The sequence below is a fragment of the Crocodylus siamensis genome, chromosome 7, assembly GCF_052110815.1.
Source record: "Crocodylus siamensis isolate JL-2025a chromosome 7, ASM5211081v1, whole genome shotgun sequence".
NCBI lineage: Eukaryota > Metazoa > Chordata > Crocodylia > Crocodylidae > Crocodylus > Crocodylus siamensis.
The window spans coordinates 61,232,185-61,255,743 of record NC_143401.1 but is presented as its reverse complement, the minus strand read 5'-3'; the positions used below and the strand labels follow the sequence as shown (position 1 = coordinate 61,255,743).

The 23,559-nt window shown below is 41.2% G+C and overlaps 1 protein-coding gene across 2 annotated transcripts in view; it reads right to left on the bottom strand.

The window, feature by feature from the left end:
- The window catches only part of PCDH15 (protocadherin related 15), a 1,613,120-nt gene that overhangs the window by 539,361 nt on the left and 1,050,200 nt on the right, over positions 1-23,559 (bottom strand). For both annotated transcript variants that reach the window (XM_090057186.1, XM_090057185.1), the window contains one exon: positions 16,710-16,880. In XM_090057186.1, the coding sequence (XP_089913312.1) occupies positions 16,710-16,880 (171 nt within the window). The remainder of the gene's footprint in view (positions 1-16,709; positions 16,881-23,559) is intronic.

The following is a 23,559-nucleotide window of genomic DNA, read 5'->3' as shown; positions in this document are numbered from 1 at the left end:
GCACATGCTGCCTCGTAGGAAAGGTTCTAGTTAAACTACCAGTAACACTGAGAACCACCTAATTATCTCTTATTTTTCAGCTACACAATTTTTCTGGTAGAAAAATGAAATCTTCTATCCTGTTGTGCTTAGCATTTGTTAGAAATGGGAACACTGATAATTCAAAAAGAGCAAAACAGGTACGTTAAATGTATTTAAAGGATCTTATAGTAACAAAATGAGTTCAGATAAAAGTAAGGAAAAATCATAATAGCTTTCTACCTTGTTGAAGAAAAAAGGACTATGTTACTGTTTCCCAATGTTAAAACCTTAAACTGCCTTATGGATAACAATCTTTAACACACATTTCTCTTTCCCGCATGCCACAAGGCCTAGCTATACTATATGCCTAAGCCAATGAAGGACAGGCGACTTCTAGCAAATTAAAATTGTGTGGATACTAGATATTATTTTTGTAATTTTACATCATCTATAGACAAATGTACAAATATCTCACCTTTCCATTTAAATTGGAATACAACATTTTTCAAAAGGGCCCAAGATTCGGCAGCCCAGAAATATGAAATTCTTGAACATCAGACTTCTGATCACCTCTGAAAGTGCCTAACCTGATTCCTTAGATGAAGTCTGAAATTTCAACATGCATCACGTATTTCAAAGCACTTAATACCAATCCCAGAAACAGGGGCTTCTAAATTCTGAAGAAGGGAAGTAAAAACAGGTTAATTTTTCAAATAAGATGAGGTACTGATAATTAGACTAGTGGAAACAAACTAACTTATAGTTGGTCCTCCACTGTCATTTCAATGATCAATCCCCAAATGTCCTTACTAAAATTAAATGAGGTAAAGAAAAGAAGCTAAATATTTAGCTAGAATTACTTTGAAGTTAATTATTTTCTTATTTATGCATGGAACATTAGCAAGTTTTAAGTCTCATATAATTTGCAGGGAGTTTGTTTGAGAACCACAGATTGGGCCGGAAATTAAAATCATGGAAGCAATAGGTAGCAACTGTTTAAAACTCTGGGAATAAACATTTTTTTGTTCCAGTTTATATCACAGAAACTAAATTTATGCATATAATAAGAACCTTTTAATTAAATTTTAAGTCATCCATGTAAGGACAAGGTAACTCTACTAAACAGTTAAAAGAGATCAAGTTTTCTAACCTCAGAATTTTAAGCAAGGTTTCACATTCAGATAAACATCTAAAAACTCTTTAACCTGAGTTAAACAGTTTTCTTAAGGATCTCTGTAAACCATCCTAGAATAGATCTCCCTGCATCCTTCTCATTCTGTCCTGTAGTAGATTGTCTTGTTTTGTCCTCTCACTCTATTCCTACAATTTCTTCAGAGCATAGATTGGTGGACCATTTCTATTCCTTGGTCTTCAAGGAGAAGCCAGATTCCCTGATTCCATTTTTCCTTTCTGTGCACCTGGAGAGGAAAATATGCTACATGACAGAGAAAACCTGAGTACAATGTTGCTGCCTTGAACCACTTAACTTCATGCAAAAAAGAGAGAGGACTTTTCATGATACAGAGGCTCTTAATTTTGTCCAGAAGTGTACTAAATTTACTGGAGAAATTATCTGCTTCATTCATTACTGCACTAACTACACTTCCAATCATGGCAATTATACAAACATATCTGTAGAAATTATAACTGCTCGCCTCTTCTGCAGATCCAGCATTCTGGAAAGTGGAATGTGATCCCATTGCCTCGAGGACTCTCAGGACATGGCAGGCACTGTTGGTTGCCTGCCTGCCAGGCTTGGGAAGAAGGGAAAGGCAGCTCAGCTTCCACAAGATGAATCAGGTTCTCAGCTGGGTAGGCAACCAGCAGCACCTGTCAAGTCATTTTGAGAAGCTGGACTGGGCAGGCTGGCTTAGATGAAGCTCTCACCTGGGGAAGAGGAGCTCAGCAGCTCAACTCCAGCAGGATGGGGCCCTCTGCTGGACAGACAGCAGCAGTGCAAAAGGAATTGAAGGGGGTGTTACTGTGTCACTACACCCACCACCCTGGGTCTGCCCCTGATCACCTGGAAAGGCAATAACAAGGATTTATTTTTCTCCCTCATTGCATACAGTTAAAGGGTTGGTAATACAGGGGAAACCAATGTCATGTGACCAGTCACTAAATGACAGACTTCAAGGTGTTGACAAATCAAAGTTTGGAAGTCATACCCTATGACTTTACACTGTTGGCAGGGCTGGATTAACCATTTAGCAGGCCTTAAGCAAGGTGGGGTGAGGGGCAGCCCCCCCGGGAGCTTTTTTGTTTGTTTGTTTTTTAAATATATATGGCATTTAGTATAAGCTTTCCTTCACTCACCTTAAACCACATTTAAAGCCCATGCACCCATTACAATAAATGCACCCATGCACCAGTCCACAGTCCTTTCCCTAACCCAATCAAAGTCTCTTAGTCTTAGCCCTGATTTGGGGGCTTACATTCTCAGTTCATTCACTGTCCTTCCTACTGTCACTGTTGCTGTTGTTTCTGCTGTTGTTGATACTGCTGCTGTCATCATCGCCATCTCCAGGTCTGGTTGTGTCACTGTCCTCTTCGTTATCCCTATCCACTCCCCTTCTCAGGGGTCTTTGAACAGCCTGTGCCAAACGTACCTTTTCCAGGTGAAGATGGCTGTGTCTTCTCCACTCTCTCTCACTGATATCCAGTAGTAGGACAAGTTTACACAGAAACATTTTCACACAGTCTGTTTCCTCAAGTTCCATGTGTCTGTACACCAAGAAGTTCCTGCACTTCCACAGGGCGCTCCTGATGCAAGACATGAACTGGTCAAACCAGGTTGCTGGGGACCCCTGAAGTTTACACTGCTGTCTCCGTCATGATCAGCCTGACTCCTGTCACCTCTTTGTAGAGCCAATTTACCTTTTTCCACACCGCCTTGGCATATGGACAGAACCATAGAAAGTGGTTGATGGTCACTCTTGTGCTTTGGCAGATTTCCCTGGGGCAGCTGGGTCAAGTCCCTTGTCCCTCTATGTCTTTGCACCCTCACTGGGATTGTGTGGTGAGCTATTATCTCTGTAGAAGATCCGGTCATAGATGGCCTGGCAGTGGTCTTCAAGAGGCAGGTCTCTGTGTCTGGTTCTGACTGCCTTCTGCATCTTCCTGTGGCTGGACATAGTTATTGGGCTTTCATTCTGTAGCCTGCACTTGCTCCAGAACTGGTTCAAGACCCTATAGAACCAGGGGCATTCCATGATCTCCCATTGGTTGGTGCACCCCCCACCCCCATCTCAGGAGATGACCTGCAAAATACTTTACCAGACAAGCTGCTTTGGTCTTTGCACTGGTTGCCAGCTTGCAGATGTGGCTCATATACCATGCCCATAGGAACTAGTGGATGTCTGGCATGTCTGTTTCTTCTTGTACAGGGTCTTCCTTGCCACCTTCTGGGCTCCAGCAGGGGGGAAGGAACCTCTTCCCCCTCAGTACTGTTACTGAAGAGATGTGTGACCCAATCCTCACTCACTCACTAAATATTTTAAGTGAGCAATGTGGAGTAAGCAAGGGGAGGACTTATTTGCAAACTATATTAGCATAATACTTGTATATGCAAAATAGATAAGCAAATAAGTCTTCTTTGTTTTATATTGCTGACCATGGCTGGCCAGTGAGTGAATGAGAACTGGGTCAAAATTGAAAAATAATGATATTTACCTAGCAGTATCCTCCCCCCAGGCATCAAAGCAGGGTGGGAGAAACACGCCCCCCCAGACTCCCAGCTAAGGGCCCTGTCTAGTTTGCTTATGTGATAATCCAGCACCCACTGTTGGGTGGCTAAGCTAAAGCAAAGACTGAGAGAAGCAACCACTCAGTCTCTAAGAAAACAGCTTGGCCCACTTGCCTGAACATCAAGGCTCTTGGGTTCTATAAAATAGATCACTCTTTGGCTTTGCAGAAAATGAAAGTTTATAATTAAAGTTAATAATTGAAATGAATGGAAGCAACACCTTTTGAATACTACTGAAAAACCAAATCAGGCAATTAACTTTTACGTGCCTCAGAAAATCCAAATGTTTCAGGTTAGTATAAAACTCTCATGAATGTTATGGGAATTAATTTTAATAACCTTCCTCAAGAGCTTGAATGAAAGGTACTATGTATAGTTAGTGCAACATTTTATAAAAATCTTAGTTAGACTCTCTAAAATACTGCAAACTTTATGCCTCTAAGAGTCAAATCCTCAATCTGTATCACACATACTTATAATATAAAAGCTGATGAGTAGGACAAACCACACTAATCCTGCATTAGTGAGAGCTCTAATATCTACCTGCCAAATTATTTCTAGATTGTAAAGGGAATACATGCAGAAGTTAAACAATCCTAATCAAGCTAAGAATGTGTGTAAGTCTATGGCTTCTCCTCAGGGGTATTTATTTTCTACCAACAGGCTGCTTTTATTTTCATAGCACAAGTCTGTTATGGAGCAAGTACAAAAGGGCTGAAAATCTTGCTAATCAGTGTGGAAAACTAAACTTTATGCACCCTTTTGCACTCCATCCAAGAACATTCAAGGATCAAGACCTTTGAGAACATACAAATATCCTTCACATCTCTTGCTGTGACGAAATGAACAAATTCTCAGAGTGAAATTAGAAAACAAAACCTTAGCAAATTCTACCTTTACTAGGAACCATATAAAGAAAAGTTCAGTCAGAGCATACTAAAGCAGACTACATTACACATCTCACTGCACCCATAAAGGAGTTGCCATAGCAATTGGGAAAATGGTTTAAAATGTAAAGCTTTGGTCTGATGTAGGAGGCATGCAATGCTTAAAACCCCAAGAGAGCTAGGACCTACACCTAATGAAATGCCAAAAATAAAACCATGGGAAAGGATTTTAATGGTCTTTAATGAAATGGATTATGAGGAATAGAAAAGTGATAGCTCTGATTAAACCTTCAGTTTTATTATTTAAAAGCTGAGATCAATGGACTGCTTATGGAGATATCCAGCGAGTCTGGGTTCACTATTTGGAGCAGCTGTTTTAATAGAAGAGTCAATTCTATAAAGGACTGCTGAATTTGTATTTTCAAAAATATATTTATCAAATTTATATTAAGAGATACCTTTGGAATACATATTTATTTCCCTTATTAATTTGTTAGTGATGTCCAGAACATATTATTTGTTTTAAAAAAAAAATCTAGTTTTTGGATAAAATACATCAAATGGCTAATTCTCCTTTTAAATATACATTTACTTATTAATTCTTGTAAATGCTTCCATTAGAGGTTATTCAACCATCAACCTTTATGTCCTGAAATACTTAGTGTGATGTTTTAGTCTTTTCAAGGTTTTAGTTCCTAACATTTTTGTGAATATACTTTGGTTGTAGAATCTAATGTTGCCTTTTTTATGCCACAGATATTATTAACAGTTATCTGTTCTTAATATATGCCACTCTTTATGTTCACTTAAAGACATCTTGTTCTAAAATATTTTATCTTTACCCTGCCCCCTATTTTAACCAAGCTCACTTTTCTATTCTTTAAAATTTTATATAATTTTAGTCATGATCACTCTTAATTTCCTTTTTAGTCACTGATATAATCTAGTGTAATGACTGGGAAACATCATCTTAAAAATCATGCACCTGTTTGTTTATTTTAGCCTACAATTAATGCTATGAATATTATTAGACCTCTGCCAGATGTGAAGGTAAAGGCACAATGGGAGCTGATGTGAAATCCAAACAACTGCACTTCCTGCCATGCCACATATGCATGGTAGGAAGTGTGACTAGGATTAAGCATCAGATCTCATCATGCCTTATTGCTGCTTGTGATCCTGGTCTTCCCCTGCACTGGCTCCTGAGCCTGGAAACCCAGATGAACTAATGGGGCTCCCAGCCACAGGAGTGCATGGTGGACCTCCATTGTTGGGAGCCCCATTAGCTATGGGCTCCCGCCTGGGAGTGCACCTGGTCACACGTTCAATTAATGGTGTGATAGAAATAATCCAAAGTTTTTGCACATTTTTTGTGGAATAATTTGGTGTCTTATTCTTTTTTTTATGATGACATTAATTGCTTTAATATGTGGCCAACTAGTTAATCATGTTTTAAGTGTAATGTGGCAGGGGTCTAAGACATGTTATTAGTAAAATAAATCTATTGTTTATTTTTATCTTTTCATGAAAACCACGGTCACTAATTTTTACTGTTTTCTTTTGTGAAGGTTGGTGTTTGACACGACAATCAAGATAATATGATTTAAAAAAACAAACAAGCAAAAATATACACTGGGAAAAAGACTTAGGATGGTCATACTATTCTGAAATGCATTTAATAAAATCTTGATAAAATTTTGAAATTATTTGCATCATCCAAAATGTATCTTTATAACTCCAGAATTTGAAAGGTAATCCAATTTTACTAAACCAGGTCAACACAAAGTAGAAACACACACGCATATATAGTGTATTATTCTTAAATTCAATAATGGCACAAAATTAAGTTGGAAGACTATTTCGCCCTGAGTTTTACCACAATTTTGTAGTTTCCAGGAGAATATTTAGAAAGAATGGAATTTGCACACCAGAAAGGTATGCTATAAAGGGCCCTTTTCAGCTGTTCTAACCATGGGTTTTGAAAACATTTCTTGTTTTGAGAGGCTCTCTCTCTTCTTGAAATCCTGGCATAGAAACAGTGAACATTTATGTTCACATGGACTCTACCATTGCCATTGAATATATTGACTATGAGGAGTTAAAAATCAGTTACACTCTTTCATCTTCATTGACTTTTTGTCCAGTTATCTGTCTTGAATAACTAAAATAAATGAGATTTTATTTCAGTTTCACAGCAACTTAGTAGCTCAGCCTGGGTTAGAAAATAGAAGCCTCCAGGCACTAAATCAGTGTTTCTAGTTCCGAAGAAAATACAATTTTTTGTGCGGCAAGAATTTAAAATGAACTAAAATTAGTATTGCCTTTGATTAAACCAGTGCTGATGGGTATTAAATGACATCCACAGAGATTATGAATCTCTGAGAAAAGCTGATATGAAACACAAAATGGCTGTTAGCAAGGCACAGATAAATTTTGACAACATTTAGCACAGATAATAGATTACCTCACTGTGTAATGTTGAGTTATTATATAATATGAGATGGAGGGGGGCAATAAAGTTGCCTATACTTCTAGAGATGTTTAATACAGTAAAAAATTACATAAGAATGGAAAAAAGTGTGATAATTTTTTATATGTGAAAATTAATCGAGCAACTCTCATGGAAAATTAATTTTAGTCACCAATCAGAAACCCTTGATATTTTAGGTTCCAATTCAACTATGATTGAGATGCTATATCATTACAAAATTTAATACAGTTCATTAATAGAACATACTCTTCCCAATATGCTTGCTTATCATAATTTGAGCAGAGACTTTTTGTTGCTCAAAGGAGCTTCACAATGTATCATTTGTCAGAGAAATATTTGTGTTTTGGACTTGGAAAGACCTAGGTCTGTCTAAAGGACAAAGTACACAGTGAATGAATGGCTGGCTAAACTCTGTGGCCAAAGAAACTGTGTAACTCTTCATGCATGGTGCAGTAAAGGAAGAAAAAGGAATTTGAACAAGCACATTTACATACCACCTGGAGTTTATTCCTTTTATACTTTCAAAGGATTATATTTAATACGCTACAATATACTGAATGAAAACCTTGACCAAATCCTTTTTCCAGAGGTATACTCATTGAACAATGAATGAAACTGTGTGCCCAAATAGCAGGGTTACAATTCCTCTTCTGTATGGTTTTTTCTGCTCGCAGTCTCAGACCTATTTTTTTTAACATGCATCTTATCAGTCACCAGGGCAGCTAAGTCTACCTTTCTTAAAGATCCATCTAATCCTTGTACATATAATATCCAATAGAATGTATAAAATGCAAAAGAAATGTAAGGAACAAAATATCCTCTATGCTGAAACAATCAACTTGATTATAGTGATATATATATAGAGAGAGAGAGAGAGTCAATAGGGGTGTGTAAAGCTTTGTTTGCCAATTTGGCCCAATTCAGGGGCCAAATCACTGAATCTGAATTGAATCAGGAGACCAAAAAAACCCCTCCAAATTGATTCAGAAAAGATTCAGAAGGCAGTCTTTCAGAGGAACAGAAACTGAGAAAAGGGAGGGGGAGCAGGGTGGGAAAGACTGACATCTGTAGCTGGCCAGTGACTGTGATCTTTTCCTGAGTTCCCTTCCAATCACAGTGCTCTGGGGGAGAGACATAGAAACAGCACAGAAAAGCCTCTGCCTGGAGCCTTTCTGTCCCTTTCATGAGCTGTTTCTTCCTGAGCACAGGGAAGGCCCCCTGTTACAAGTTACCATCCGCTATTTTCATCCTGCTGTGCCTAGACATGCACACAAAGTCACAAGTCATAAGTTTTGCTTTCAGAAGCTTGAGGTGCAGTTTCCCTGAAACCCCTGCACCTATCCCCTCTCATGCCCTCAGAGGGGGCTACTATGCCTGCTGTTTTCATTCAAATCTGTCAAAAAATTATAGGTATTTCAGTGATTCCCCATTATAGTCTATGGCTGAATCTCCGAATCAGTCCTGAATCTTCCAAAGCTGATTTGATTTGGAACAGCAATCCAAATCTCTGAATCGAATCACTGTCTTCTGAATTGGCTGAATCTAAATCCAAACTGAATACTTCCCTATTTGTACAGGTGTAATAATCAAGGGCTCGTTTCAGTAGCTGCCAGTTGTTCAAAGATGTGAATCATAATTTGAGTGGGTACATAAAACCTCACAAAGGTAACATGAAGTGTTAATATTTATATGGGTTGATGAATAAGGTGAGGAACCTGATAATGAACCACAATTTAATGCCAAAGCAGCTCACTGAACCAGGTCAAATAGTCTTTATTACTAATTTACCTTACTGCCTCTAACGGAGCCACAGAACTCTAAGCACAGGAAGTTCAAAGACTTCACAGAACTAATGCTACAGAGAGAAACATTAGATTAGATTATTTTTACTATATTGTCAAGCATATTTTTTACTCGAGACCTGATGAACATTGCACACTACTACTAAATATTCACCTGCTGAATTAGTCCTGAAGTGTGAATAAAATGTAATTAGCACTCTTCACTGTAATCAGAGAAAGAGTAAAAAGAAAAAGCTACTCACTCTAAATCTCTCAATACTTGCATTTAATTACATTTTAAAAAGGAAATTATTTCTGGACAACATGCAATAGTGACAATTTAGGAACATTAAAAAGCAACTGAATCCTCTCATGATCTTGGTCCCTAGTATACCTCATCCATTCATAGAAATTCTTGCATACACCATTCAGAACTGGTTTGGGGAATTTATTGCTACAGAACATCATTGAAACTAAACTTTTGCAGAATGCTAAAAACAAAAAAAACATTCTGTAGAAGTAATTAATTTACTTGACTAGAAAAACAGACAAAGACCAGATGTGCTGATACTGCTTAATTCAAATGTTCTGAGATAAGGAATCCGCATTCCTGCATTCCTTGGGTTATCTTAATATCTTGCCCTGTGCATTCCTGCATGCCTTGGGATAGCCCTATGCATAGATAGTTGTTTAAGTAAACTTTCTAAGTTTCTGTGTAATTTACTATTGTTTTGTTTCTCCAAGGTGTATTTTTTATCTCTTTCTCTGTCTTAAGTATAAATACGCTTGTAACCTTAGAGAGTCTGAGAAATCCTTTGAAACATACAAGTGGGTGATTCCCCTTGCTGTATGGAATTCTCCCTGTGATCACAGTATAGCCTTAAATAAAGAAAAGCTGGCTCTGTCAGTTCTGATTCAACCACAACGCCAAGTTTGATTTCTTCCACAATTCCTAACAACAACATACAAAGTTATAGAAGTAATAATTTTAAAATCAAAAACAAGGATGCAATAAAACAATGCTATGGCTAGATTAAGCACACGTGACCAGATACTGAAAAAACGGGGTAAGATACTACTCGCTAATAATGTAAACGATCCTATTTTCAGACTAAGACTAGCTACAGATATTTGGGGAGGTTTAGGAGAGGTTGGATAGTATTAAAAATGGCCACACAATCTAATTTATGTCATCCAGGTGCAGACCTGACACTCTTATTGACCTACGTTGGGATCTAAGTACAATTGTACAGAAGTCCAGGAATTTAAAATTAATCAGCTATGGCCTACCTGATCTAGGGATGCAGACAAAAGTGACAATTTTCACCTGATCTGGCCCCTCAAAGTGTGTTCTACAGTAGTGGCCAGGCAGAAGTGCATGGTTGCAAATTGCTTTAAAAGTGTTCAATCCTGCAAAATTCTGAACCCTCATTGCACGAGGGTTCAGATGTATACATATCAAAACAGAGCATCTTCAATAACGTCTGTATGCACTGCCTCCCAACCAGTCCCTGTTTTCAGAATGGGACAGGGGAAAGGGTGGAGGGAGTTTGTTCTAGGTTTTTTTCAGCCCATGCTGAAGGGTAAAGTATGTGGATTAAACCCCCCTACCACCCATCCCAGCCTCCAGCACCACCTAGGGAACCCCTAGAAGGAGCTCCCTCTGTTCCCTGTCCCCCTCCCAGTCTGAAAACAGCATGGAATGGGACAGAGGAGGATCTATTTCTAGGGAAAAGCAGCTACAGGCTAGAAGCCAGATTCTCCCCCCACCCTGGATTCAACAGTGAACTTCTGTTTGGTACAAGAGACCACTGTAATTCAGAACACTTCCTGCAAAGCAGGCTGAGTTACAGCATGAAGCTGTGCTTCTGTCTGTGCCCCAAGTTAACTGTACCTCAGAGGTAGTCTAACTTAGATAATTTTCACTAGATATGATCTAACAGAACTTATGTACAGTTCCCAGGTTCCCAGGACTGGGAAAGTCTAGCCACTAGCCCACGCCCTGGGGCTGAGCTTTTCCTCCTCTACACGTCATCCCACCCCGATTACCAGGCAATTTTTATCTCTTGTCTCTCTCCCACATGGACCATCCAGCCACCTCCAAGCCCACCAAACTCCCCATCCCACATGTCACTGCTGGAAGTTGATCAAAGTAAGTTGGGGTGGAGGGAGCAGTGGGTGGAGCAGTGGCATGATTGCCCCTCAATCTCCCTGAGACCCTGCTTGCTCCTCCTATTCCTCCCAAACACCCCCACTAGCCCTTCTTTGGGGTGAAATGGGGACACTAGAAGGGAGGGACAGGATACAACTGGACCTGGACAGGTTACATGGGTGGGCGAAGGAGAATAGGATGGGATTCAATACTGACAAGTGCATGGTACTGCACTTGGGCAGTAAAAACTAGCAGCATTACCTATAGGCCGGGAAACTCCCTTCTCATAAGTACAGTGACAGAAAGGGATCTTGGAGTCATTACTGATTCCAAAATGAACATGGGCCACCAATGTGAGGACGTGGTCAGTAAAGGTAACCGCACCTTGGCATGCATCCACAGATGCATCACAAGCAGAGACAAGGAGGTGATCTTCCCCCTCTATGTGACACTGGTTAGGCCACAGTTGGAGCACTGTGGCCAGTTCTGGGCACCGCACTTCAGGAGGGATGTGGACAGCATTGAGAGGGGCCAGAGGACGGCCATTCGCATGATCCAGGGACAGCAGGGCAGATCTGATGAGGAGAGGGTAAGGGACTTGAACCTGTTCAGCCTTCACAAGAGAAGGCTGAGAGGGGATCTGGTGGCTGTCTCTAAACTTAGCAGGGGGGACCAGAGGGGAACGGGTGAGACCCGGCTCCCCCAAGCGCCTCCTGGACTAACAAGGAATAATGGCCATAACAGATGAAACTGATCTGATAGTAGATTTACAGGAATACAGCCCAGCAGCTTGGAGAGCTGTATTATATAAACACTATTATAATGCATTTAAATAAAACGCTAGGCCAAAATCTGCTTGCACTTTAAATAATTAAAATTAAAGCATTTGTACACATGTAATAGGCAACAAAACTTGTTGGACAATCTATTACAGTAATTTAGAGTATTTTCAATACCCCAGTGCAATGCATGGATAAGCACAACTCTTGTACTGTTTTATTTTTTGCACGGAAGTTAATGGTTTCATTCAAAGCTAACCAGTGTCAATTAAATTTTTTCTACTGACTTCAGTGGACATTGGCTGAGACCCTTATTCTTTTTTTTTTTTCCTTTCCTCCTCCAGCTCTGAGCTTTCTGGCAAAGTACCCCTTGTTTTGACTCTTTTTTCTCCTTTTTTTTTTTTTTTTTTTTTACAGGGCTATTGCAGTACTCTGTAGCCACATGACATTTTTAATATTGATGGTCATACTACCTTAAACTCTGATTTATAGTGCTAAAGAGTTAGTTACAGTACTTTACTAAGATAAAGCATTAGTGACAGTGTTCTAGAAATGACTTATAGAATTTGTTTTACCTGAAGTCCTCAATGCTTCCAAAACCCAGTTGTTACACTGACATATCTTGACTGACTGGAGGGGTGTCTTTTCATTACACTTTTATAAAATAGATTTTTACTCTGAAGGAACAAAAGGCTAACATCAGATATATCCTTTTTGCCTTTGCCCTGAAAATTGGGAGTTTTGGCTGCTTTGCATTCAGTCTTTATGAGTAGAAAGGATACAAAACCTGTTTATACATGTATATAACATGCTAATTATTTAACCCTAAATACAGCTTCCAGCATATTTAACATCACATGAATCCATCTGAGACCTAGAAGGCATAGTACAAATTCTTACATTGTTTTGAGAAAAAAATAAATCAGTTCATTTGTAACAAAGCAGCCCATTAATTTTGTCTGCCTCTTCTATCTCTTCAGCCAAAGTAAACAAAGTGAACCTTATGTGGATTCTTTCCATGTTGCCAATGCATCAAGCTGCCTGAGAGCTACTAAAAGAAATAATTATATTAGAAAGATAATCTGGGGTTTGCATCAGAGAAGTCATTGACAGAAGCCAACTAAAGATAATTAATCTTTAAAGACTGAACAAAAATATAATTCTTGCAAGTCCTATTTAATACCATGCTTAGGAAAGCTATGTTTTCAGTCAGTTCAGTGGGACATCCTGCCTTTTATATGCAGCATTTCCATTTGCTGTGACATAATTCAAGCTTACAATTTATTGCTTGGGATTCATGAATATTTCCTGTACTATTCAGCATAAAAATCAATAAAAAATAGAAATGCTGAACTAACACCTGAGGTCATACAAGATTAACAAAATACACAGGGATCACCACTAAAGCCTCCAAATAATAATTTGTCTTTTACATCATTTCCTATCCAAGGCATAGGGTTAAAATACTGAAGCATAGTAAATTCTGATCTTCTTAATGCACGCACAATTAATATCAATGGGTACTGAATAAGACAACTTACTAAAATATTCCTAAATGATTCAAGTGTCCAAGTTTGATATATTATCAAATGAAATCTAACATTATTGGAAATGTTACTACATGTATAATTCCAGAAAGCTGCTTTCCCGCCCCCTTCATTTTAGGTGAACTTACCTAGCTGTGCTGGAATGAGACTCAACACATGGATATTAAATTTCTGTAATTATCAGCAGAATAGTTATGGTACAAGCAGCTACAGCAATAATTGAATAGATAGCTCATTTTTTCAGGTAGGAACCCAAACCTAAACTAGGCATGGGAAGGCTGCTCTTCACTGCAAAAGAAACATTTTTTTTTTCTCCACCAGATGAAAATCTTTATCTTGCTTCCCTATGTTCCCTGCCATATTTCCTCTTTTGCTTTCTGTTTCCTGCCCCATCTGCTGCTGGGCTACCTATCCCCACCTTTCAGTGGTTAGTGCTAGTTAATTAATCAATATTTTGGATGCTCTGGGTTTAAAAGGTTACAGCTCTCTGAAACTGGAAACTATATCTGCCATCTCCTAGGAGACAAGCCATTAGTTACCATGTGATAGACTCACCCCATAGTAGTGTCTCAATCACATCTTTTGAAGCAGTTATGCTCTGTATTAACTGTAGCAGTGACTGGAACCAATGCTTTAGTCACCAGATGCACGTGTGTGCCGCCACCCCCTGCCCATGCACTTCCTGCAAAGTGGATTGGCTTTAACAGAAGAGACAGGCAACCCCAGAACATCTTATATAGCATACTCTGCTGGAAGTTTAACACACGTTGAACTTAAAAATAAGTGAACAGTCCTATTTAAAAAAAAAGGCAGTGGATCTCTTAAAACTTAGGTAGAGGTGCACTGATATTTTGTTCACATATCAAATCTATCAGCATTGATAACAGTAAAATTATCATTATCAGCTTTTTTTGGCCCATGTCACCAATAAATGCCACATGCATATGTGCAGCTACAGCACGCACATAGCCAGCAATGCAGCCAGAATTCCCCCTAAGCTGCACACCACAGAGCTTAGAGGGAATGTTGAAAGTAGCCCAGCAGCTTACAGAACACCAGCCAGCTAGTAAGAATGTGAAAGGGAGGGGGCATAGGGGGGGAAGTAGATACACGGCAGTGTATGTGACCCTGAGAGTGGATCAGAGTTGTAGGAAGTTCATCTGGGGGGCATAGGCGCATGTGCCCCCCAGACTTGTGTGTGGCGTGAAAGCAGGCTGCCTGCTGTGGGTTCAGGGCTAGGGACTACACCAGCCAATTCCCAGTGGGGAGGGGGCGGGACCGGAGCTGCACTGGGGTGGGCTCAGCTGCGTGGGGCAGGTGGCAGCAGTGATGGCATGGGGGGGCTTAGTTATTAGCCATCTCAAAATTCCCCATAGTCACCCCCCAGTGCCGCTGCTGCCTGCCCCTGCCCAGCTCCCCCCCTCCCCCACTGGGAAGAGTCTGGCATAATCTCTGGCCCTGAGCCTGCAGGAGCTAGCCCACCTTTGCCCCACACACAAAGCTGGGGGGGCATATACTCCCACGTGCCCCCTGGAGTGTATGCAGTGGTGGGGAGCTGCTCCTCCCTTACCATGGCCTTGCACTCCCCTGGAGGAGCCACCCACAGCTCCACCCCACTTCAGGAGTCACCTTGGCTGGGCAGTGCCTACCATTGCCCCAGTCCCAGCACTGTTCCAGTTCCTCCATCACTGCTAGAGCCTTGATCTACCCCACTATACCCCACAGACTTACTGGCAGGAGGCTGCTCTCCAAGCTCCTGGGCTGTATTCCTGTAAATCTCCTATCAGATCAGTTTCAGCTGATATGGCTGGTTAATAATTGGCAATCAGTATCAGCCAAGAAAATCTTTATTGGTGCATCCTTAACTTTGGGAGTTAAAATATTCTTAAGTGTTCTTCAGGTTATTTACTACAGATTAGTCCTTTGCCATTTTCTTTGAACTGCCAGTTTTATTTTGATCTGTAATGAAAATGAAATATTTAAATTGGCCTGTGATTTTTGCAAATCTTTAATATTGTGTCACAGATATGGCTTTGAAGTTTATTTGTATTTAACGTTGTCCTGTTATTCACCATTTCCATCAGACTGTCAACTTTGCTTTTAACTGTGTTTGCATAGTAAAAAGGTTTGCCGTTTGCAAGTAGCATCAATAACATCACAGGCATAGCTAGCAGTAAATTTCTGACTTATAGGTGGTTAGGTGGTATCACAATAAATGTTGATGGAGTAAAATAATTAGTTTAGGATTCTGACCAAAAAAAAATTCAAAAAAGTTTTGTTGTTATATTTTTAGAATCTTGTGTTCAGCCAACTCCTGGTTCACTGACTACAAACTGTAAAGGCAAGAGACACAAAGGAGACCCTCCTGGTAAAACAAAGAGGAATATTTTAGAAAAATGATAGATTAATTCATTGCAGATGCAATTCCAGTAAAATAGCTCTACTTACATACAAATAAATGCAATCCAAACCCATTTCTTTGAGAGCATGAGTTGAGTTAAACTACAAGCAACATAAAACTAGTTCTTATAAAAAATGTTAAATTTCTGCTAGTTCAAGCTCACATATCAGAAGTCCCTATAGTTACAAAGCTACTAGTGGTAAGCATAATATTTGTAAATACTAAGAAAATACACACAGAAGACTGGACTACATAAGATTGCATAAATATTATTAGCTAAGACAAGTTGGTTGATTTCAGAGCAAAATCTGTGCAGACTCCCTTATTTTAAAACAACACTGGCTAAAGCAGAGATAGTTAAAGGCAGTTGGCTACTAAGCTTTTGCTAAAAGCAATTTCTATTCTGAAAGAGCATGTCTGGTATGAACCCAAGTAACTAGTCTACTATTCAGAGGGAGTATGAATATACCCTGTCAATCATACACTGCAATATGATTACCATAGGGTGAAAATCATGCCCCACTGACAATGATCTGTTTGCCATTGACATCTATGGGACTAAAATTTCACACTCTATTCCAAAAGAAATCTTGTAATATTTTCATGCTCAGAGAAAGCGAATACAAATAGATAGGATATACTCGTTTCCATTTTAAGTCTTGAAGATGTCTACCTAAATGGCAACATTCATTTCTGGTAAATTATCACCTGCAAACTTGAAAATGATTGCTGAGAAGGGTCTGTCAACTTAAGATTCCATTTCAGCCCTACAAATAAAAGGTTTGATTCTAACTGGGCACCATGATAACGAAACTATAATTAATTATGTTTTCAAATTTGCCTATAGAAAAACATGACACCAGTAGGTAACAGAGAGGAAGCAATCTAGAACCCAGGATACTTACAGGATCAGTCAGCTCTGGCACACTGGCTTGGTAGGTGAGTGGCCTGCAGTCACGAGTATTGCTGACTAACACACAAGGAAGAAACATTGGTCCAAGATCATCTCCATCTAGCACATCGACTGTGAGGGTAGTAGTACTTGTTCTTCGTTCATTAAGATTTTGGGCCCGGTCCTGTGGAGTGGAATTGTGTTACAATAAATATCACATATATCATTCAAAATATACTCTACACAATAAATGTTCTTAATTAATGTTAAGATCAAGTGAGCTTCCTACCAACACGATCATGAAAAGTCCAGGAAATTGCAAGTTACAGAAACAGTAATTTCTAAACCGTTCTACAAACCCTGTCTCAATCTCACAGAAGGCATAATACAATAACACTTTATAGACAAACTGATTACAAGAGGCTTCTGTAAGCAACTTCATCAGATGCTGTGAATGGATTCCCAGGCTTTTCTCCTCTAGCTGCTCAAGAGGCAGGAGTGTTGCCAGACCTCAGCCAGCACTCTGAGGCAAGGGGGTATGTGCAGTGCATGCATCTGTTGAAAAGTTCCACATCATCAATCTCCGACCTTGTTTCTTTATACTATCTGAGCAAACTGACTTGGGAGCAAGCCAGCATGGGGCTGATAGCAATGTTTATCACCTCATCAGTAAAACAATAGTCTCTCTCCATTAGCTAAAACTCTTCTTAAACAGCTTACCAGCTGACCTGTTGCTTATCTCCAAACAGCCCTAAATGGTCACTGTGTTCTGTCGCCCTGTCCCAGTAAAATTGGAGACATGCATACACAGAGACATCACATGCCTAGGGTCCATGTAGCTGGGGTCAGTACTGTGAGAGATAGGAGGGAGGGAGAGGGGGAATCCCTGCTTGTCCAGAAAGCAGTGAGGTGGGAGTATGGCAGGGGGAAGCCAGGCAGACCCTCCTGTGCCTGCAAGTCTCTGCTGGAGCTCCAGCCAGGGAGCAGAGAGGAGGGGCCAACCCTGTGGAGCTGTGAAGCAGAGAACCCCACCCAGCCTGGAGAGCATGCAGAGATGCTGGGGATGTCTGGTTTATCTTAAACCAGAAAGGGGTCTGCAACAGACATTGCATAAACCGGTTTGAGCCAAATCAGTTCAGTCCAATGCTACATTCAACCACATTTATTTCAAACTGGTTTCAGCCATTTTCAAATTGGTTTATGTGCCCTGAACTTGTGTTCTGTTACAGGTTTAAACCAGTTTCTGATCACTAAAACTAGTTTATGTGATATGTCCAGGGATCTGGGTTTTCTGTTTCCCATGGAAAAAACAGAGAAAACCATAGATTCTCTGTTTTTATTGGAGGAAATGTGGATTTCCCCTTTTTGCAGAGAAATGCATAGATTCTCTGCTTTTGCAAAGAGCTCTTGGAGGCTGGCACAGTTACAGCCTGCAAGAGCTCATTGCAGAAAGGGCAGGAAACCCCCAACCCTGCCTGGAGGGGGAGGAGCAGAGAGAGGGGGAAGGGCAGGGCCTGAGCCTCTGAGTCAGCCAAGGCTGAGCTCACATTCAGACTCACCCTTTGTCCCTAGAGCCTGGAGGTAAGTGGGGGTTGGGGGTTATGGGGCAGGGCTGGGTAAGGTCACTGGGGGCTGAGGGTGTGGGGGGGGTGCCCCCAGCCCCAGGCAGCACACCGCTTCTGGGAGCAGATCCAGAGGGTGAGGGCAGGGGTGCAGGGCCTGGGGGTTAGGGCTCCCAGGAGCAGGGCTGGGGGTGAGGGCAGAGGTACCCCTCTGTGGGTCACACACATGCTGGCTAGCCTGACAGGGGGTTTGCATATGGAGGCCACCTCCACCAGCATGCCCTGTGCTGCCTTCCCACAGCCGGCTTCACAGCTTTGCGGGAAAGTGACTCGGGATGTGTTGTGGTGGTGCCCGATATGTGTGGGCTGCTCACATGCCACCTGGCAGTCTGGCCAGGGGAGGGGAGGGGAGGGGGAATGGGGGGAATCGCATATGGCTTGCTGCCATGGCTCTGCATCAGTGGTGAGGGGCACAGGTGGCTCTTACATAGCAGCTGCCACCACTACCACTTGCATTTGGAACTATGCCAGTGGTGGTGGCTGCTGCATGCGAAAATTCCCCACACCACCACTGCCACCACAAAGCCATGCCTGCAGAGCTGTGTGGCCAGCCACAGGGTGGCAGTGGCAGTGTGGTGGTGGCCATGGCCACTGTGTGTGAGCCCCCGACCCCCACAGCCACCATCCCTTACTGTCACTGGAGCCATGGCCACAGAGCCGTGTAGCCAGCCGCATGTGTCTGCATGTCTATGCCTGTGTGTGTGGTTTGGGGGGCTGTCGTGGGGAAGTGAGGGGCATCAGGAGGGCTGAGGAGGCTGTCAGGGGAAGTGAGGGGCACCAGCAGTGCTGGGGGAGGTGTGGGGGGAATTTAATTTTTATCACAGATTTTGGATTTTTAATCAGAGAATTTTCAATTTTTAATCAGAGAAAACCAGGATCCCTGGAATGTCTGTCCCTAGCCTATATACTAAGGATGGCATTAATTTACCTCATGTATACATTCCCATCCACCTTGTAGCTGTAGAAGTGGACTTTGAGGTTTAATAAATATTGGCATGTGAGGGAGGAGGCATGTGTGTGCCCATGGCAGTACCATTTGTTTGTAGGTATAGGTAGTCCCCAAATCTGAAACAGCTTTGTGAAAGGACCAAGTGGGACAGTCTGATGGAAACAGAAGCAGTGTCATGGTGGGAGGTAATGTTCTTCAAAGTTTGTAACCTGTTTTCATGGGGGATGTCTCTGTCCAGAACTTCTACCCTTGCATCAAACTAATTCTGGAATACTCCCCACAGCAAATTCATTTCTTAGAAAAACAATTATGCATTCATTTATTTCTAGGTTACAATTAGTAAACACCCCAAGATGTCTAGGCCCCAGTAATACTAATACTATATTTTTGAGAATGAAGCTAACTTGCAAGTAAGGTAAGCTTGTTAAATGAAGTTCTATTTTCTTTAAGACTTTACACACAGAAAGTGTGTAACCAGGATCAAACTAATTTTGGCTCCATGAATCACCCTAGATAACTTACAATGGCAAAGCAGTCCTTAGCTATTACTTGTTGATACATTTCAGAAGCAGACTTGAAAATTCATGGGGTAAACTTTAAGAGTTAGTAAGGAAGCTACACTTCAGATTCAACAGAACACTTACAGAACACAAAACATTTACCCATTTTCTCATGAAAGACCCTGGCTTTGGAGCAGCTTTTCATAACCAAGAGGCTTATCTATTCATGGGGACAATCTAAATGATATGTACCCATTAATGTAATATTACCAAGCTTCAGAGTCAGTCCAATTATGTAGCTTTTCCTCCCCCTCTAGGGAAAGCAATTATGGCAAGAGAATGAGTAAGTTTAAGTGAAATGCAGAAGTTGCCTTTGGAATATTGTCCTTTATCATGGAGTCTCAATGCTGCCTGATCTTCATGGAATAACATATCTGAATGTGAAGCATGTACATACTTTTGACCAAGGTGATGACCAAAAAAGCAAGTTTAAGATACTTAATAGAACACTCTGAGAGGGTCAAGGAGATTCATAAACTTGAGGACAATGCTGAATGCCCATTTGGCATGCTTATCCATTACTTTGAAAATCTGGTGCAAAGGGCCCTTAAAACAGTCAGGTTCCACAGGATGACTGAAAACCAAGAACAAATTGTGTTGGTGTTACTGCAGCCAGATAGATTGTGGCTGAGCTGGCCTCTTTCCTTTACACTGCTTTTGACAGAGAAACGGAATCAGAAAAATGCCTTTGATCTTTACCTGCAACATATCATCATGGGACTAATCTTAACATCAACTAACTTTCTTGGATAGCTAAGTCTTTCCATCAGGCTGCAATCGACTAATCATGACTAACTGAAAAAAAAAAACAACCTAGAGCAATGATGCTCAACTTTTTTACTCTGTGGATTGGATAGTTAATCTGTCGTGTTAATCTGAAGACTGGTTATGGCTTGTGAACCCAATGGATCAGGCCCTGCTACAGCGGCACAGATGGGAGTGGGGAGTGTGGGAATAGTACACCGTGTCTTTAAGAGAATAGCTAGGGTAACTAAAAGATAGAATCTGTTTACTTTGTTAATCAGAATTGCCCGAAAACAATTGAAAGGAGACAAAGCCATTGGTTGTTGTAAAGAGTTGTCTGCAAAAAAATTCACTCTAGTCTTTAATGACAATAATAAACAATATTTGTTTTTATAAAGAAGTGTACTTCTTAACAGCTGTCATCATTACATGGTACCAGAAGTGGGATGCAAAGAAAGTCAAGAGGAAGGCAAGAACTGCTGAAGAGATGGAACATCTGAAAACCCCCAACGAGCTGAAATTCTCAGGTAAAGCTGCTGAGTCATGGAAAAAATGAAGTTTTGACATGTACATGTAAGCAACAGGGTATACAGCCAAGGAAGATTATTCATAGATTCTATGAATCTATAAGATGAGCAGAATATAGCCAAACCTGAGGCTGCTGATGTCTTTAAAACAGCTAAACCAGAATGAGAGAAAAAGCTATGTGACCGTGTTAGAAATTTGCAGAGTAGTGCATGCCAAAAACAAGTGAGACATTTGAGAGATACAAATTTCACAAAAGAATACAAAAAGAAGGCGAATCCTTTAAGGAATTCCTAACATATCTGAAGTTGTTGAGCCAGGACTGCAACTTGGGGCATCTAACTGAGTCTATCATATGGGATCAGATTGTAATAGGCACTGGAGATCTGAAACTACAGAAAAAACATTTGGAGGATGTGAATTTGACCTTAGACAAAGCAGTGAGAATGGTCCAGGCAGAAGAAGTTACTCTCCACATTCTACAAATAATGGAAGGAAATCAGAAACGGCTATAGTAGACCAAGTAAACAGCAAGCAAAAGAACAAAGAGAAACCAGAAACCAAGCCAGGAAGATTCATAGATAACCCAAGGAATTAGGTTACAGGTGAAAGAGCACCAAATTGCAAGAAATGTGGAATCAAGCACCAAAACAGGCACTGCTCTACACTAGGAAAACAGTGCATACAGTGATATAGCCATTCTGCAAGAGTTTGGAACCAGGAGCAGCAAACACAAAGATGTCAAAGCATGCAAACTAATGCAGTATATCAAGACAAAACTGATGAAAGCAAAGAAGAGGAATTCAATGTGGGGACTGTGGCTGTAGACACAGGAGATGACTGGACTGTTCCACTAGAAACTAATGGAAGGGTCATTAAATATGAAATGGAAACAGGTGCGCAGATAAATGTGCTTCCAGAATTAATTGTTAACAAGTTAAAACAAAAACTAAACTGAATCAAACGTAAAAATGTAAAACTAAGTTTACAATGGGGAGATGATTTCCACCAAAGGAGTATGTGTATTAAGTATCAAATAGAATGAATACATTTTGTAATAGCCAATACTGGGCCTATTAGAATTTTGTTTCAATTAAGAGAGTATATATGGTAACAAAGACCAAGGACACACTTATAGAAGACCAATATTCTGATGCTTTTGAGAACATTGGTAAATTGGAAACTGACTATAAAATTGAGTTGGCAGAACCCAATTATCCAGTCATTCATGCCCCAAGAAAGGTTCCTCTACCCATCAAAAGACGATCTGAACTGAATGGTGACCTGAATTGAAGAACCTACTGAATAGGCACATTCGTTACTAATTATAGAAAAGAAAGATGGGTGTGGCAAAGTGAGAATTCCCACCTAGCCACAGTGCTAGGTTCCTCACTTGCCTTTGGACATGCCCCCACCTGACTCACCTGCCACAACTTGTTCTTAATTAATTAAGATGTTAATTAAGTCAGGAGGCTGCCCATTTGTGCCCTCTGATCCAGGGGGAGCCCCAAGTGAGGAGGCGATGTAGAGCTCCGAGTGAGGGGCTTAGATCCAGGGAGGTCTTCAGATACCTGAGGGTGAAGGTTGGGCCAGAGGCTGAGTAGAGGGAGCTCAGCCCAAGAGAGAAAGGGGTGAGTCCGGACCCTAGTAAGTCCTCCACTGCTGGGAGGCCAAATGTGGGTCAAAAGTAAGATCTTAAGTAGTACAATGACCTGCTGCTTCAGGTGGAAAGTGAGAGTCCCCTGTGAGACCCTGAAGCACCAGTCATAGTGTGAGGTACCCCAGCTCCCACATCCAGGAAGGTGGACCCGAGAGATAGAGTGGGGCTAGTGAGAGAGGCCGGAGGTAGAGTACCCCCTCGACTGGTCGATCCTGGGGCCAGAACCAGGAAGGTCAAAAAGGCCAGGGGACCACCATGAGGGATGCCCAAAGCTGAGGGCCTGGGGTTCCACCTGGCCTTGGAGATGAGGCCAGGACCTGTGTGGCCAAAGGTCCTTGGGGGACCATGCCTGAGAGGGAAGATAGCTACAGGGAGCTCAGCAGCCTGAATGATAATAGAGTAGACTGCCTGAGTGGAGGGATCAAAGGAAGGTCCTGATGGGAGGATTCTAGAGCCCAGTGTGGGGCTGGTGTGCCTAACAGCTGGATGCCATCTGCGATGCATGGGCTGTGGTGTAGGAGAGGTTCAGAGCCGCAGATAGCACCCCCTGGCATTGGGGCATAAAATGGGCAGCCTCCCGCTTAATAAATATCCTAATTAATAAGAATAAAGCATGGCATGAGTCAGGTGAGAGGCATGCCCAAAGGCAAGTGGGGAACCTAGCACCGTGGCTAGGTGGGGAGCCCCACTTCGCCACAATGGGACACTAAGACTGTGTTTAGATCCAAAACAGTTCAATAAATATGTAAAAAGAGAGCACTTTCCATTGCCTATGAGACAGGATATATTTAGTGAAATGGTTG